At 38.5% G+C, this 17,055-nt stretch overlaps 1 protein-coding gene across 1 annotated transcript in view; it reads left to right on the forward strand.

Moving 5' to 3' along the window:
• Window positions 1–17,049, forward strand: part of LOC106793296 (DNA N6-methyl adenine demethylase-like) — a 65,696-nt gene extending 48,647 nt beyond the window's left edge. The window contains exons 3-12 of the mRNA XM_014760144.1: window positions 1,820–2,062; window positions 8,514–8,751; window positions 8,839–9,074; window positions 9,405–10,872; window positions 11,218–12,522; window positions 12,806–12,981; window positions 13,102–13,455; window positions 13,523–13,750; window positions 13,823–13,977; window positions 14,069–17,049. Of these exons, the coding sequence (XP_014615630.1) occupies window positions 1,820–2,062; window positions 8,514–8,751; window positions 8,839–9,074; window positions 9,405–10,872; window positions 11,218–12,522; window positions 12,806–12,981; window positions 13,102–13,455; window positions 13,523–13,750; window positions 13,823–13,977; window positions 14,069–16,802 (7,137 nt within the window). The 3' untranslated portion in view covers window positions 16,803–17,049. The remainder of the gene's footprint in view (window positions 1–1,819; window positions 2,063–8,513; window positions 8,752–8,838; window positions 9,075–9,404; window positions 10,873–11,217; window positions 12,523–12,805; window positions 12,982–13,101; window positions 13,456–13,522; window positions 13,751–13,822; window positions 13,978–14,068) is intronic.
• The last annotated feature ends 6 nt before the right edge of the window (window positions 17,050–17,055 follow it).

Here is a 17,055-nt window from a genome sequence, read left to right on the forward strand (position 1 = left end):
TCATCATTTTTATTTTTTAAAATAAATTTAATTGGAAGGTGGATTATTCAAATTTCTCTTTTTTTTTTTTTTTTCATAAATTAAGATTATGTTATATATATCTGTGTATGAAGGGTATATAATCAGTAATTCATTATATATTTTAATAGTTAAATCATAGTTCGTTGCTTGTGCCAGAGATATTTGAATGACATATTATATTTATTGAAATGATCGAGCAAGTCCACTCTTAAGTTGCATCTCGATTTATGTAAATAAAATATCTCAGCGGGTGACAGTACGCAATCGGTAGGCAAATACGATTCTCTCCTGTGGGCTTAGCGTGGGCCCAAGACCTTGCCTATTTATAAATCCAATATGCAGTCTTCGTATATGTGAGTTGTGTACTCTATCGTGAAATACGTGGACTTGAGAATGAAATAGGGAGGAGGGCGCGAGATTGAATGTTTGTATCATGCACGTGCAAGAGAAAATTAATAGCTGTCGATTTCTATATATATGATACATATATATATATTATATGTGTGTGTTTTGTTTTATGCGTTTCTCACCGATACGATTTTATATGTATACTAGAAACTATATTTCGATCGTGTTATTAATAGTAAAATAAGTTATATTTCCTTTAAACAGTAATGAGAGCTTATATAATTACGTGTACGCATGATATTATACAAATTATATTCCATATTCAAATATTCGAAGTAAGATTATTATTGTCGATTTTGTTCTATCGTTTTTTAATTTGTGTATTTCATTAATTAATTTGTTTTTCTTTATTTTTTTTTTTCTATATAACGTCATTCAACAGACAAATGTCTATTACTGGAGTAATGAAAATCGATTGACGATGAACGTTAGCGATATCGTTTTATTTTTAATAAATCGAAACGTTAATTATTATCGTAGAATAGAATTAAGGAACGAAGAATGATGATGATATTTGAAAGGAAGGGGAAATACAAAAAGAGAAGGGGTCATGCCTTAGTACGACCGATGATGTTCGTTCAACCAGTTGGACTATGGAAACAGTTTCAGCCGCCTCGGCCTACTTAGGCCATGTAGCTATTTTTAGCATTAGGGTCACACCAACGTATACTCGCTTCTCTTACCAGCATCCTTTTCTTCCTTCATTTCCGAAGATAAATATATGTATACGTCATTTCTAGTTTGTCCCGTGACAGCCACGAAGATGAACACGGTATTAGAAATTATTCGATGCAACTCTCCTACGTAGAAGAAAAAACCTTTCTTTTTTTTCTTCTTCTTTCTTTCTTTTTTCCTTTTTTTTTGTTAAAACTTCTGGCGTTGATTTATCGTCATTTTTATCATCATGTTCCGAGTAATAAATGTATGGACTGTTGATTAGTTTTTGAAATGACGTTCATTTGAATTTGTTTTGTTTAAATCTAATATTTAATTACTCCAACGCACGGCTACGTGATTACTCGTTAAAATTACCGGTACTGTGTTTTGAAATTTATCACATCCAATTAAATTGTTAATTGAGCATAAAGTATAATTATATGTAGAATTTTTTTCTCTTTATGTAAAGTTGATGGTATTATGCGGAAAATAAGTCTAATTAAAAGTTTTAAGAGATTAACAAAAAAAAAATTTGTAACCTTTTCAGAGGCCGATACTTTTTTCAAAAAGATCGTATCTACGTTAAGCGATTTGAAGAGAATTAATGTATCCTAAGAGAATTATTTGTAATATTATTAAAATATGTTGCATTTAAATTGAAATTATAAATGAAAGAAAATATAAGTTAATAAGATTCGAATAAAAAAAAAATGTCTATTACGAAATTTTCCAGAGTTATAGAAAAATTGCTCGACAAGTCAGCACGCCAGATAGTGCACCCGCTGGTCTTGGTAGTCCTCAAGCAGGCATCGGTGGTCTGCAACAACACCAACAACAACAACAGCAACAGCAAGCGCAGCAGCCTCTGCATCAGCCGGATCCCATGCAGCAGGCCAAGGACAACCTGAACCCCGCGGCGAGTCAGCAAACGGCGGCTCTCAGAAACGGAAATCCTCCGCCACCCGTTGTCTCCATGGTGAGTAATTCAGAAACGTTTTCTTTTTTTAATACAATAAAGTCTTCTTATAGACAGTAAAAACCTATTGAATACGAATAAAATCATATTATTTTCGATCGAAGATATTTTTAAAAAAGATGATACTATTATACTACCACGTATTAATATGATTTTTATTATATCTCTGCAATGAAGATAAATGTTATTTTTTGAAAATGTTTCCGATAAAATAGTAGGACAATTCAATTTTGTTTTTGATAATAGATGTCAGGCCACTACTCTATCGCAGTTTTACTTATCAAACTTTACTCAGCAATCGCACAGTACTCTGATTACTATTATGCCTTACATACAGTTTTATAATTTAACGATGATCGTATGAACACCTGCGATCTTCTCCATTTACAGAAAAATGATGTCACCCGTTGGATTCATATTTTATATATTTTTCATTGTACCTCATAATTTTATAATATTCAATTTTCAATAGTTAAATGGGGTAATACTGATAGCGATTGCATTGTATGTTTGAAGTGTGGCTTAATAATGTCGATTTTGCTTCATAGCAATACTAGATCTAAGACCTTGACCTAGACCCTTGTTACTTGCCCTTTCCATACTGAAATCTATGAACTAGCCTTAACACCGAACTAAAATTGCATTAGAACTCTCTGAGCCTAGGGCTATTTGGCATACCTACTTGTAGGAAGGATTATTAGTGTACTTTTCGCTTATCACACTTATCTATTTTCTAACAATGAAGTTTAACGGAGAAAAAATTTTATCATTTTGTTTATTCATCTGAAACTTTTCAGATTGACTTATTACTCGAAAAGATACTCTACTTGTAGACAAAAGAATGCACTTTATTTTAATATAAAAATCATTAAGATTCGCTTGCTTTAAGTATAAAAAATATTTGCCGAAACTTTTCAAAGAAATGGCAAAGTAGGAAAAATTTACAGCATTGCATTCTCTGACATTTTCTGAACTTTACATGCTAAATTTATAACTCGATATGGTATTCTATGCGTAGACAAAAGAGTGTACTTTAATTTAATCTAAGTTTCATTAGCGATGCCTAAGAAAAACTGGAAGAATTTTGCAATTTCCGACTTCGTCTGAAGTCTCTTTGCATTTCATAGTAATGCCGAGGAATTACTAGCAATGACTGATTTCCGGCTTTGACGGTAACATATAGACATATGTCCATTTGGAGACAATAATTCACGTGATTATTCTTCTGTCATTTGATATGCTATGATCCTTTTGCAACAACCACGAGGAGAGTTCTATCCTGTTTACAAGGTAATCTGAGATTGCTATCGATCGAACGCTATCGTAGATCAAAGTTAAATATTTTGTCTAGAGTATTCTTGTACGTCTAGACAAATAAATCAAACTTATTTGGTTCAATTGACACGAAAAGAAAAAAAGAAAAAAAAGTAAAGTAACTCTTAATAACTAATTTAAACTATTCTACAACACCCCTAACACGAATCAAACAATAATTCTTTACATTAATAATTCAATTATATTAGAAAGATACTTGGATTATCTCTATTAAATTGAATCCTGTTGAAATGTTTCAATCAGAAAAGAACAATAATGAAAGAACGCGTGTGTTAACCTGACGAAGCAAGGCTTACTAACGAAAAGTTGAGAGAATGGAACAGACACGGACACAGACGAATAGACAGAGAAAGAATAAGGTGGTATAAGATAAGGTGTGAAGGGTTCGAAGGAAGAGAGGAATGTGGTCTTTTATATTCGACTGGGAGAGTACATTTCGTTCTTCTTAGCTCGGCCAGTATGCGAGGTTACTGGGCAAACCAGTCTCCGACTACGGTATGCATTTATGTGCCAGCGACGATAGTATGGGTGTTTCTCTCTCTGTGTGTGTATATACACATGAATGTTAGAGTGTGTCCAGAGAAGTAATCTGCGTGTATCCGTACTGTCTTCTGGACTTCCACTCGGCTTCTCTGTCTCTCTTTCTCTTTATCTCTCTCACTCTAACTCTCGGCCAGCAGAACCCCGTCCAATCGTCGGCCGTCAAGGTCACGTATAGACGGTCCGTCGAACTCCAGACTGTAAGTCACGAAGTAGTAATATGTATTCGGACATATCGTACTATCTAAAGACCTCCTATAGGCGTGTGTTCTTGTATTTCTTATAACAATTTATAAAAATAATTTATTCCGTCATATATAATATTTCCCATTTTTTTGTTTATATCTCTCATATATTATTACATTAATAATATTGTATAAATTGAAAAAATACAATAGGATAATAAAATAGGATCATATATAAAAAGTGTGTCTGTCGACAAATCATCGAAAGATAAAACAACGATAAAATAAAAAAAAAAGAAAGTATATACTAGTAGTAGTATCAATGTAGATCAGAAAAAAGTATATAGGGAATATACTAGTAGTGTCTCTTCGTGTCCCAAGAGAACGATCTCGTTTTCTTTACGCATTCTTTTATACACGTTTTCTCTGCTTCCTCTCGCCTCGAGCATGCATCTTTTACACGTGTCGAGGAGAAAAGGAAAGCGCCGAAGAGAAAGACATGAAAGAGTCGTAAAAGGTAGAGACAGGTAGAGCAAGCAGCAGTAGCAGTAGCAGCAACAGCAACAACAGCAACAGCAACAGCAGTAGCAACCTCTGAGTGAGAACACATTCGTATGTATTAGCAGCAGTGGCGACGACTATGGGGTATGGTGTGCAGTGGAGGAGCTAGCTGATGGGTAGCGCTGATGATGGTGGTGGTGGTGGTGGTAATGGTGGTGGTAAGGGTAGCTGGAGGGAGGACAGGGAGAAATTCGCGATTCCTCCTTCTCTTCAGGTCTCATTCTGCTTGCCTTCTCCTCCTACGCCGTTTTCGCGTCCCTCTCTTCTTCGTTGGTGTGTTCCCTTCTCTCTCTTTCCCTCTCTCTCTCTCTCTCTTACTCTCTTTCTCCCTATTTCTCTCTCTTCGTGTCTCCTCTCGTTCTCTAACACATACCTCTCGTAGGTCGGCGGTTCCTGTTCCTGCGGGTATTGATTCGCGTTGGCGGCCGGTCACCGCCCCCGCAGTCGCCGTCTGTCGGTAGTCTACCCCTACCCCTAGACGTCATACTGCCATTTCGGTAGCCGATTTCTGCACAACCCTCGTAGCGAAAGGCACACACACACACACAGAGTAAAAGAAAAAAAAATAACAACGAATTCTTCCTTTTCCTTTCTTATCTTTCCTATTTCTTTTTCTTTTTCCTTTTTTTTCTCCCCCCCCCTTCCTTATTTTTTTCCCCTTTTCTTTTCTTTTCCTTCTTTTTAAGATTCATTCAAGAAATTTGAAAATACACCGAGAGTGCTCGTTTCAAATTCTTATAGTATTCCTTTTTTTTCTTTTTATTCCAAACGTTTCTTATATACCCGAGCTATCTCGGAGATACTATATATTTATGTATTTATTATGTAAAGTAAAAAATCTTGAATCTAAGATTGAATATAATAAATTTATCATAAATTATGCATAAATACATAAAATTGTTAAAGATTCTTAGTTTTTTTTTTTTCTATATTCATTTAGATAAAATAAATATATATTAAAAATTGTAGAAAGTCAGACGAATATTGATATTTATTATTATTGATGTTATATGAATTCTCTATTTGAATTAAAAGTAAGAATATGTTATAGTTTGACATTGATTTCGATAGAATTCACGGGGGAAGGATATTTGGCATTAATTATGTATTTTCACACATTATACATATTAGCTTAGATTCTGCAGGATATGAAGCGCCATCTGCATACGCAAACGTGGTTCGATGTCGTTCGACGGTAATTGGCAATATCGTGGCGATAAAGGTATCAATGTTGTGTCGGCGTATCCATCGAAACGCGCAATTATGCAGTAAACCAAAACCACGAAATGCCGGGCGATCGTTGCCTGTACGCGAATTGCGTCCGACCGCGAAGCACGTGCGGTTTTCTCTTTCGCAATTGCCCGTGATGGATACATATATATATATGTATATGTATATGAATGAGAAGAATATGTATATATAGTAATGTTACGTAAATTTCAGGAGCCCAATAATCCCAAATAACAGGACAGAAATTCTTCCACGAAACGAATTAATTTTCTTCTATTTTAAAACGGTTTCTCTTTGTTTTCACATTTTATCATAAATCTATAGAAATTAATTAGTTAAAACGATGACCGAAGAGTATATAAAGTAAAGGATGCTTAATAAGCGAATTATAAGCCGATTTTTGTTTAGCAAGCAAATGAACGAGAGAGAATAAGTGATCCCGCTGAGATATACGGTTAGGGGATGGAGTAGGATGAGGCAAATGCTGACGTGACGATAAATAAATTTCTCTCTTGTTACTAGTGTAGTAAGCTCTCTATATATATATATATATATATGTGTAACACAGGATATTCCATTTTAATCAATTTGTTCGAGTATTATCAGAATTATTAAATGCAAATTAGGTAATGATTGCATCAAGATAATGATCTTCCTGTTACCTATAACATGACCTCTTTTAAATGATTTGATATGATTAATAATTTTAATGATACATCCGTAGATTCATCAGAATATTTTTATATCAAACAATATAATAATGTTATTAGTAAAAATTATGAATAAAAAAATACTTGAGGTAAAATTACGAAATGGGATGCATAAAATGAGATGAATTACAGTATTATAGATATATACTGTAACCTTTCCGGGTACGGTTCATTTTATTGAGTTGGATGGAAAGAACGAAAGGGAAAAACAACACTTTCATCGTTTCTAACTGATTCTACGAGCTGTTTTATTCGCACGCGATCAAGGAACAAGTTAAAAACGTGTTACGTTAACACAAGCTTGACATGCGCGCGAGCAAGCGAGCGAACGCGTGCCGGTAAACGAGAAAGTAATGCGCGTTGATATAAATGTCCTATTTTCAAGCAGGCTACGCGGTAAGTGAAAAAGAATCTGTATTCAACGTAGTCAGTGACGGCTACGACGACTACGACGACGAGGAGGAGGACGAGGAGGAGGACGAGGACGAGGACGACGACGAGTGTGCTCGTAATACGGCACGTAAAGTGGTTCTGCCCTAGAGAGTAAGCGGAGCATGCTGGAGAAAGGAGAGTAGGTACACGAAAGGTCGAGGGCAATGAACTCTTTCCGGGGTTTTAGCTGGAGAGTAAGAAGAGAGAAGATGGAGGATGCAAGTGAGCGAGAGAGAAAGAGAAAGAGAATGAGAATGAGAATGAGAATGAGAATGAGAATGAGAAAGAGAGCAAGAGAGCAAGAGGAGGCTGGCAGTCGACGTGGTTCGAGTTGGCGGGCAGGGTCTTGAGGGTTATGTTTGGGTGCTGTCACGGGACATCCCGTTTTATCGCGCCTCGGGCTCTCACGTTGCCCTAGGTCACGGTGCCACGAGAACGGAAGGATTTTCTCCCCTAAGGGCAAGCACACACAGATAGAGAAACCGAGAAAGCTGCGAAAAGAGGGAAGGAGTATATTCGAGAGTAGAACGTCCACATCGGTTGGTGTGCTATGGGTAAGGGGTAGGGGCAGCAAAGAGACCCCTGTCTCGCTTGGCGAGACGCCCGCCTTCCTTCGATGCTATCAACCTCGACCACAAACACGGATTCACGGCCACTTTGGGGGCTTTCACGGAGTTTCTCAAGCTCACTACTACTACCCCTCTATTTATCGATCCTACGAACGAAAGGAACGATTCGTTTAAGTGGTTTATGCTCTTGGATCAAAGAGACCTGCAAATATCCTCCTGGATTGCTGCCCTTTTTCTTTCTTTTTTTTTTCTTTTTCTTATTTAGGAAAAAAAAGAAACTGGAATATCATGGGAATGGGTATTTCGTGATCGTTATTAACAATGAAATGAAAGGAATTCAAAATTAGCTAATCCAATATTTCAAATAGTCGATCTTCTGTAAATACATTCAATGTTAATGGGCTTAAAGCTCATCAATTGCGAACCAATACAATGAATGCATTCATATTCAACGGACATTAGGTTATTCAATGAACATATGCTTTCCTTTTTGTCGCTCATGAATTAATACTCAATTGATGCGATATAACGTTTCGAGCGTATTCCGTGTTTAGATCGATCGTCGCTAAATCAATCTACCTCTGGGATGTCCGGTTGTAGGATGTAACGACGAAATTCATCTTCTTTGGTTATTCGTTGATGGGATTATTGTCGTAATTCGATAACTGTTTATTGAATAGTGACAACTAACAATCGTGGTTCTGCTAAACAGTTTGTTTTGTACTATCTGGAAAATGTTACAATTGTATTTGTAATAATTAATGAATACTCATATCGAATCCAAATGATCGAATAAGAATTAAATGTATAAAAGTTAATATGCACTATTTTCGATTTAAGTTGGCTATATCAGATCTATTATATAGCGCAAATTCATATATTTTTCTAGTCTCCCGGAGTAGTGCCATTTTATGGAGATTCGAGTGCCGGTTTTCGGCCGGCAGCTGGTTTCGGTAATACAGTATGGCATCAGGGAGTTGGTCCTGTGGGTGCAGTCGCAGTCGAAACCACGCCAACTGCATGGCCACCTCAACAATTTATTCAACAAATTCCTGCTCCTAATCAATTAGAAGAATTAAGATATCACACTCAGTACAGCACCGCAACGCCTTATCATCCTCAACCAGGTACGTAAATAAAATGTTTTAAGGTCATTGTCTAAATAAAAAATGTATGAATATATTTTCATTAATTAATTCGAATTGTCATTGCAGTCGCGTATCAACAGCAAACTTTTATAACTACTGATCAATCGGCATTTCAACGAGCCGGGACAACAGGACAATATACAATCACGGGGCAACCTTCACCCTTAACACCCGTGGCACCGCAAACGGCAGCTTCGACACCTCAGAGGCCATTAAATGGCCAATTTATGGATCCTGCTTCGGCACCAACGCAACCCGTTGGTTACGAAAGACAAGATTATGTTAACGGTTACCAGCAGCAGGTAAGGATTGCTAGTGAAACTTATTTTTTGTGCCAATGTTTTATGCAAAGGCCGTATTTTTATAATATATTTGAAGACGAAGCTTAACATTCGTTGCTAAAATACATATCAAATACAGTGATACGTGAAAAACGTGTATTAAAACTTGAAGATAAATTATTGTAATTTTTGTTTTTTCATTGTAACATGTATATAATAATAATACTTAATAATCGTATCATTGATTTAATAACACATGTATTACATAGCAAAGAAGAGTAAGCGTCTCTTCTTGCGGATGATAAAGCTGCAATCGATTTTAAGTTACAGATCGAATGATCCTCTTTTCAGGATGTGACAATGGCACCACCACCTTCGACAACTCCAACAAGTCGTAGTAGCTCTGTACATATGGATACCCAACAAGCGCAACAACCGTCACAGCAGCAACAACAACCACCTCCTACGGACGCAGTAAAAGGATTTGCCACAATTGCTGCGAATAATGTGTCGGGAAACGAGATGCCTGGGTATCCACTTCAACCGGGCCCACAGAGCTTACACAACTCTAACGGATATCCAGGCTACGTGGAAATGGGCCAACAACAGCTACAAAATCAGTGGCAATCGCAAGTTGCTCAACAACATCAACAACAACAACAACAACAGCAGCACCAACAACAACAACAACAGCAACAACAACAGCATCAGCAACAGCAGCATTTGCAACGGCAACATGCTATGTCGGATACTAGTCAACGACATATATGGACTGACACTAATACAAGTTCCAAAATCAGTGGTGTAAATAATAGTAATATGACGTGGTCTGATTCTACTCTTCAACACCATCAACAGCAGAAGTCTTCAAAGCAGCAACTTCAGCAGCAGAGTATGCAAAATACTATGAAGCAGCAGAATGAGCAACAGACGATACAGCTTCAAGGACAGCAAGAATTATCAAGACCAGGAAGTCATATGAGTTGGGAAAATGGTACCGTAAAAGATCCTCAAACTCCTCAATCGTGGTCTGACAATACCGAGAATCAACAACAACAATCTCAACAACAAACTCAGGGAAGTTGGTCGCAACAAAGTCCTAAATTAAGAGATACTCAGAATTCTAGATTAACGCCATCTTCTCAAAAACAACACCAGGGATGGCCACAACATTCTCCAAAATTATCAGATCATCAACAAAATCCGTCCCAACAAAGTTCAAGAGTAACGCCTTCTGGTCAACATACGTGGCAACAGAGTAGTCCTGAAATACAAACGCAACAGATTACAGGTCAACAAAATTCAGGATTAATCATATCCTCTCAACAAATACAGCAGCAGCAATGGTCGCAACAAACTAAACTTGAACAAAATCCAAGACTGACTCCATCTAATCAAATGACATGGCCAGATACACCAACTAGTCAACCAAACTGGTCGCCAAATAGCATGAAAAGTGAATCCAGTCAGCAACCTCAACAACAGTGGCCAGATTCTCAACCTAGTCCAAGGAGAACACCTGGCCATCAATCTACCACGTGGCAAAATCAACCATCCCAAGAAACTAAAATGGATAATCATATGACATGGTCCCCATCTTCAGTTAATGAAAATCAACCTACATGGGGTCAGCATACGACAAAACAAGATATGCAAAATTCCGGAGAAAGAATCATGTGGCAACAAAATACCGATAATAGTAAGAACAATGGATATTCAGATAATCAAGATAACCACGAAAATAATGTATATGCCCAATCGAATCGAGTGAATCTTAATAGTCGGCTTAAGTCAATGATTTTGAGCAAGCAACAACAACATCAGCAGCAGCAACAACATCAGCAGCAGCAACAACATCAACAGCAGCAGCAACAACAGCAGCAGCAGCAGCAACAGCAGCAGCAGCAACAACAGCAGCAGCAGCAACAGCAACAACAGCAGCAGCAGCAACAACAGCAGCAGCAGCAGCAACAACAGCAGCAGCAACAACAGCAGCAGCAGCAACAACAACAACAACAACAACAACAACAACAGCAGCAGCAGCAGCAACAGCATCTACATCAGCAGCATCATCAACAACAACAGCAGCACCAACAACAACAACAGCAGCACCAACAACAACAACAGCAGCAGCAATTGCAACAACAACAACAGCAATTGCAACAACAGCAACAACAACAACAACAACAACAACTGCAACAGCAGCAGCAACAATTACAACAACAGCAGCAGCAGCAGCAGCAACAATTACAACAGCAGCAGCAGCAGCAGCAATTGCAACACCAGCAAATGCAGCAGCAACATCAAGAGCAACAACAACATCTTCATATGCATCGTCAAATGCAAGGGCAGCATAATATTAACAACATCATTGGATCGAATGGTGAATATGTTGGTGATGATAGGTTACGAGAGTCACATGAAAATTCGGAAAAAATGCAAGACAAGACAACGGATCAATACCTCAATCAATCGACAATCATGTCAATGGCGCAATCTAATGAAAATATGACCGGTAATTTTTTATTATACAGCCACCACCCTCGGGTCGATAGTTTGCCCGAAGGTGGTGGCTTATTAGAATGGACAGGAGGTGGAACCAATTTAAGTAATCATAACGTGCTAACAGAGACCGGTGTGACTGCTATAGAAAATTTAATGAAATTCACGACAGAAAATAAAATAGTCCTTGACAAACCTTCTGATGAACAGCAACATATGCAAGAGCAAGATCAGGAACAGATATGGAAAGACCAGAATAAGCATCACGATAATCCTACCATAGAAGATAAGACGTTTCAACAACAGTGCGTTGAAAAAGAAACGCCAAGACTCGAAGAGGTACAAGAAGACACGGGTACAACTGAGAAAGCTGGAGAGAACAACCTTGAATTTATACAGACCGCGGATACTTCCGTATTAGTTGAGAATGAACAAAGATCCGTTGAAACTGAGGTAGACCAGCCATCCACGAAAGAGGAAGATAGTTCGGAGGTAAAGTACGCTTCAGATCAAACCATCAAGCAGGAAAACATAGGAGAATACAATTGCGCCATACCAGAAAACATTGAATCCTGCAATGTTTCTAGAGGAGAAGACCATACTACGCTGCCTGTAAAAGCTGAACCAGATCAAACGTCGCACGATGCTTCGGAATATAAATTTAGAGGCGACGGTGGTCCCGCCAAAGTATCACCAGGTACTGGTTCGTGGTGCTGTCGGAGGGGTGGTACGGAACAACCAACGCCGGAACATCTACGCGAAGGTTGTTGCCAAGGTCTTCAAACGAGGGATGAAATATTAGCAGATTCTCAACAGAAATCGGACTCTGATATAAAGAATGAAGGACCTAATAGTCCAAGAAGTGGCAACGCATCATCGACTACTAAATTGCAAGATCATTTGGACAAACTGAAGAACAATGTTAGGACCGAGGTACCGGACTGCAACTGCTTTCCTGCCGATAAATGTGAGTTGCTATTGCGTATTCAGTACGACACTAACATTGAGAGAACACACTAACAATGAATATTTGCACACGAAAGAATAATTATATTCGAACAAAAGTACTAATAATTACGGCCAAAATACATCGATTATGCGCTGTGTTCAGAGATCCAGAGAGAAGTGTGTACATACCTAACCCAATTCCTTCTCAAGGATATAACATACATGGCATAAATGTTTCCGCTTCTGTTGCTTGCTTTCGTTGAAACGTCGGTTTCGTAAATAAAATGAGGTTCAACCACAAGGTCCGCCTGAACCCGGCTCATACTACACTCATCTCGGAGCGGCTGCAAGTCTGTCTGATCTTCGGAACGATCTTGAAAGAAGAACTGGGCTAAAGGGAAATGCAATAAGGTTCGAGAAGGTCGTCTATACTGGGAAGGAAGGCAAGACCACTCAAGGCTGTCCAATGGCTAAATGGGTAAGTCAACTTGAATGATATTTTGTGTTGTTAATTAGAAATTTATGAGATTAGTTTACTATTACAAATCGATCTAAATTATACTCTGGTGATGGGATTATAATATCAGTGATTTACTAGATAATACGACGATCTGGCATCGACGAGAAGATCCTTTCTATAGTGAAACATCGACAAGGTCATAAATGTGCTACAGCGTGGATCGTTGTAGCCATGGTTGCTTGGGAAGGTGTTCCAACCCATGAGGCTGATCGAATTTACTCCCTTTTGAGTCACAAATTAAATCGTTTTGGTCTTCCAACGACCAGAAGATGTGGTACTAATGAACCGAGAACCTGTGCTTGTCAAGGACTCGATCCTGATACCTGTGGAGCGAGCTTTTCTTTCGGATGCTCTTGGTCTATGTATTACAATGGTTGTAAATATGCAAGAAGCAAAACTGTACGAAAATTTCGATTATCCGTTCGATCTGAGGTAAGATAATTTAGTAAAAGCTGTCCTTTTTTTGGGTACATATGTGATATCAATGATTTTTATTCAGGAGCAAGAAGTTGAAGAGAGGATGCACGTTTTGGCTACACTTTTGTCACCCTTATATTTGAGTCTTGCACCAGAAGCATTTAATAATCAAACGCAATTCGAACGAGAAGCAAGCGAGTGTCGGTTAGGATTCAAACCTGGTAGACCTTTTTCTGGTGTAACAGCTTGTATCGATTTCTGTGCTCATTCTCATCGAGACCTCCACAATATGAACAACGGATGCACTGTGGTATGTAAGGTGGTTTTAAAATGTTTTCTTTTTTATAATAATATACTTATGTAAAATAAACTTAATTTATAGGTAGTAAGTCTTACAAAGCATCGAACATTGGCGAAACCTGAAGACGAACAGCTACATGTACTTCCTCTATACATCATGGATGATACAGACGAATTTGGTTCAAAAGAAGGACAAGAAGAGAAAGTTCGTTCCGGGGCCTTAGAAGTTTTAAATAAGTAAGTAATTTTACAGATATATATATATATACAATTAATGGTACAGATAATAAACGGTAAAATTATTTAAAAAAAATGATCATCCTAACAGATATCCCTGTGAGGTCAGAGTTCGATCGGTTCCTCTTCAACCTTGTCGTCGGCATGGGAAGAAAAGAAAAGACGAGGAACCTGATACTGCAGCTAATAAAAAAGAAATACAAAGGCACACTAATGCGTCCGATAAAATAATAGAAGCTAGTCGTGCAGTAAATCATCACGATTTGTCCAGAGCTCCAGCAAGAGATACACAATTATCTTTAGAAATGGCTTCAATGTTCGAAGGTATGGATGCGCAATTACAAAGTTCTCAGGTGTCGTCAACTGTCCTCGATAGTCCAGTATCTATGTATCAAGGTTGGGGTTATCAGGGTGAACAACAATGGAGTCGAAATGGTTGGTTGGATCAAAGAAAAAATAATTGGTTAAATCCTTGGGGAGAATATGCCTTTGGTGGTTTAGAAAGAGATACTAAAGTAGATCCTGATAGCACAAGCCTGGATGATATTAGACCACGAAGTACAGTTTCGCAAGAAGATCATAGACCAGGTTCGAGAAATTTACCAAATTCTACGATGGATTCGCCAAGAGGTACTTACAGTCATTCGCCAAGAGGTCATCCTATTTCTCCAAGAAGTTCTCATCCGTGTACACCTGGTGAAGCAGCTTATGCCATGTCACCAAGAGGATGTCCATCAACGCCACAGGATCCAAGAATGGCTTCCCCAAGAAGTTCCGGATATCCCTCAACACCCGACGGTAGTTACAATCATGCGTCTTCTACTAGAGGCTATCAGCATATTTTTGATGCCAGACAAAACAACGCGTCTCCAAGAGCAGGATACTTTCATTCGCCAACTCATTTAGATGTTATGCAAAAAAATTTACAATCACGAATACATCAGTCACAAACGAATGCCAATAACATTCGTCATGTTGGACAAAATAACATGGACAATCAAACTAGAATGAGACAAGATGCTAGTCAACAAAAATACTCTGGTGCATTGTCACAGACTTATTTAGAATCACAGAATTCTACCAGATTTATGTTACCAAAATCACAAGCCGAGCCATCCTTTTCATCGAGAGTACAAAGTCATTATCTTTCGCAATCCGTTCAACTAGGAAGAAATGCTACATATCAAAATCAACATACCGATTCTAATTTAGGGGACGTTTTTCCTGGATATAGTGGTACTTCCTGTATGGATGGTAATAGTCACAAATCACTTGGTGCTACGAACCCAGATTTCCTTCTTCAGGGTTCTTTAAATCTTCCATCTATCCCTGATCAGCAAAGTGATGTACAAGGACTTTTGAGTTCAAGCGATCAAAAAAGGTATTTCGGTCGTTTGCAAAGACAACCGGATTTAAAAACTCCAGCAACGCCTCAGTTTCCAACCGTAACTTCGGAACAAGGAGGTTATGGAAGCAGTTGGAATATGTTTAATTTATGGTCTTCCGAATCTTCAAAATCGATGGAGCATCAAACCCTTTTTAACGAGCATCAAAATATGGCGGAGAAAATAAATCATCAAGCGGCTCATCAGAAAAATCCAACTTGGCCTGAAAGATTACCAAATACTGATCAATCAAAAGCAACTTGTTGGGAAACGCAAACCGAACCATCTCCTTTCCGTATACCCAAAGGAAGACCACCCTCGAGAACAACATCAAATCAACATCTGTCAACTGACAACAATGCTTATCCAAACACATTTGCAAGAACATTTTTGAAGCCACAGGAACCAACTAGAAATAATACTTTTGCGGACAGTTTAAGTAATGGCGTACAAACATGCGTACCAAATCAGAATCATCAGAAACGAACAGATTGGCACGATGATAAAATAAGAGAAGGGTTTCACGATGGAAGACAAGAGATCGTTAATTCGAATACCAGTTCTCTGGCTTGGGCAGAAGAAATGAAACAAGTTCAAGATTTGCATGCTATGTCAAGTTTAGGTCATCCTCACGCATTTCCACAGTATGGTTATCCTACGTATCCAGTTTTTGATAAACCGTACCCAAATACTTGGGAGGGTTACAATTATCATCAACCTTATCATCCACAAGCCCCGCAATATCCTCCGCAATTTTATCAACAACCTAAAAGGGATGCCTGCTTCCATTCTCCGCAATATCCGTATCAAAGTATACCACCGTATCAGAGTTTAAATACAGGCTGGCCAAGATGGGAAACCTCTCGTTGGGATATTTATGGACCTCCACCTTACTTCCCGGTACTTCCCGAGCCACCACCTAAAGCTGAACCGCTTGGCGAGGTAGCTGATTATTCCGACAACGAGGAGTGCTTCAAAGATCCGCAAATGGGAGGAGTTGCTATAGCTTTGGGTCACGGTAGTGTTTTATTCGAGTGTGCTAAACACGAGATGCACGCAACTACGGCCTTGAAGAAACCCAATCGTTTAAATCCGACTAGAATAAGTTTGGTGTTTTACCAACATCGCAATTTAAACAGACCGAGGCACGGTTGGGACGAATGGGAAGAGAAAATGAGATTGAGAAAATTGGGTGTTGTAACGACAACTACTACCAGCTCGTCTAACACGTCACCATTAGTGTCTACGGCAGTTACTAGTCCAGCAGTTAGTTCAGCGAATAACGAGAAACTACCACCACTTCCACACATAACTACAGTACCAAACTCACAATTCATGATGAGATCGCCAACTTATACAACCATGACTTGGACAACACTTTTCCCTATGCATCCGTGTATGATAACAGGTCCATATCAAGAAGGAGGAGCAATTGGATGAGCCATCAGCGGAAGGTACGATTCCAATCGGCCGTGATTGCGAATCGTACCGGGATTTGAACGAATAATTTAACAAAATCTGGATACAGCCAAGAAATTAGGAGGGATCATTGTTCGTATAGCCATATTGGTGAGGTGTGCCTGACCGGCATTTAAAATAGGAACGATCCATACAGAGTTGAACCGAACGAAAGCGATAGAGTGCGTATGAGAGACAGAGAGAAAATAAGAAGAGCGAGAGAGAGAGAGAGAGA

This window comes from Polistes canadensis, unplaced genomic scaffold (assembly GCF_001313835.1).
Source record: "Polistes canadensis isolate GaletaPanama2010 unplaced genomic scaffold, ASM131383v1 scaffold_0, whole genome shotgun sequence".
Taxonomy (NCBI): Eukaryota; Metazoa; Arthropoda; class Insecta; order Hymenoptera; family Vespidae; genus Polistes; species Polistes canadensis.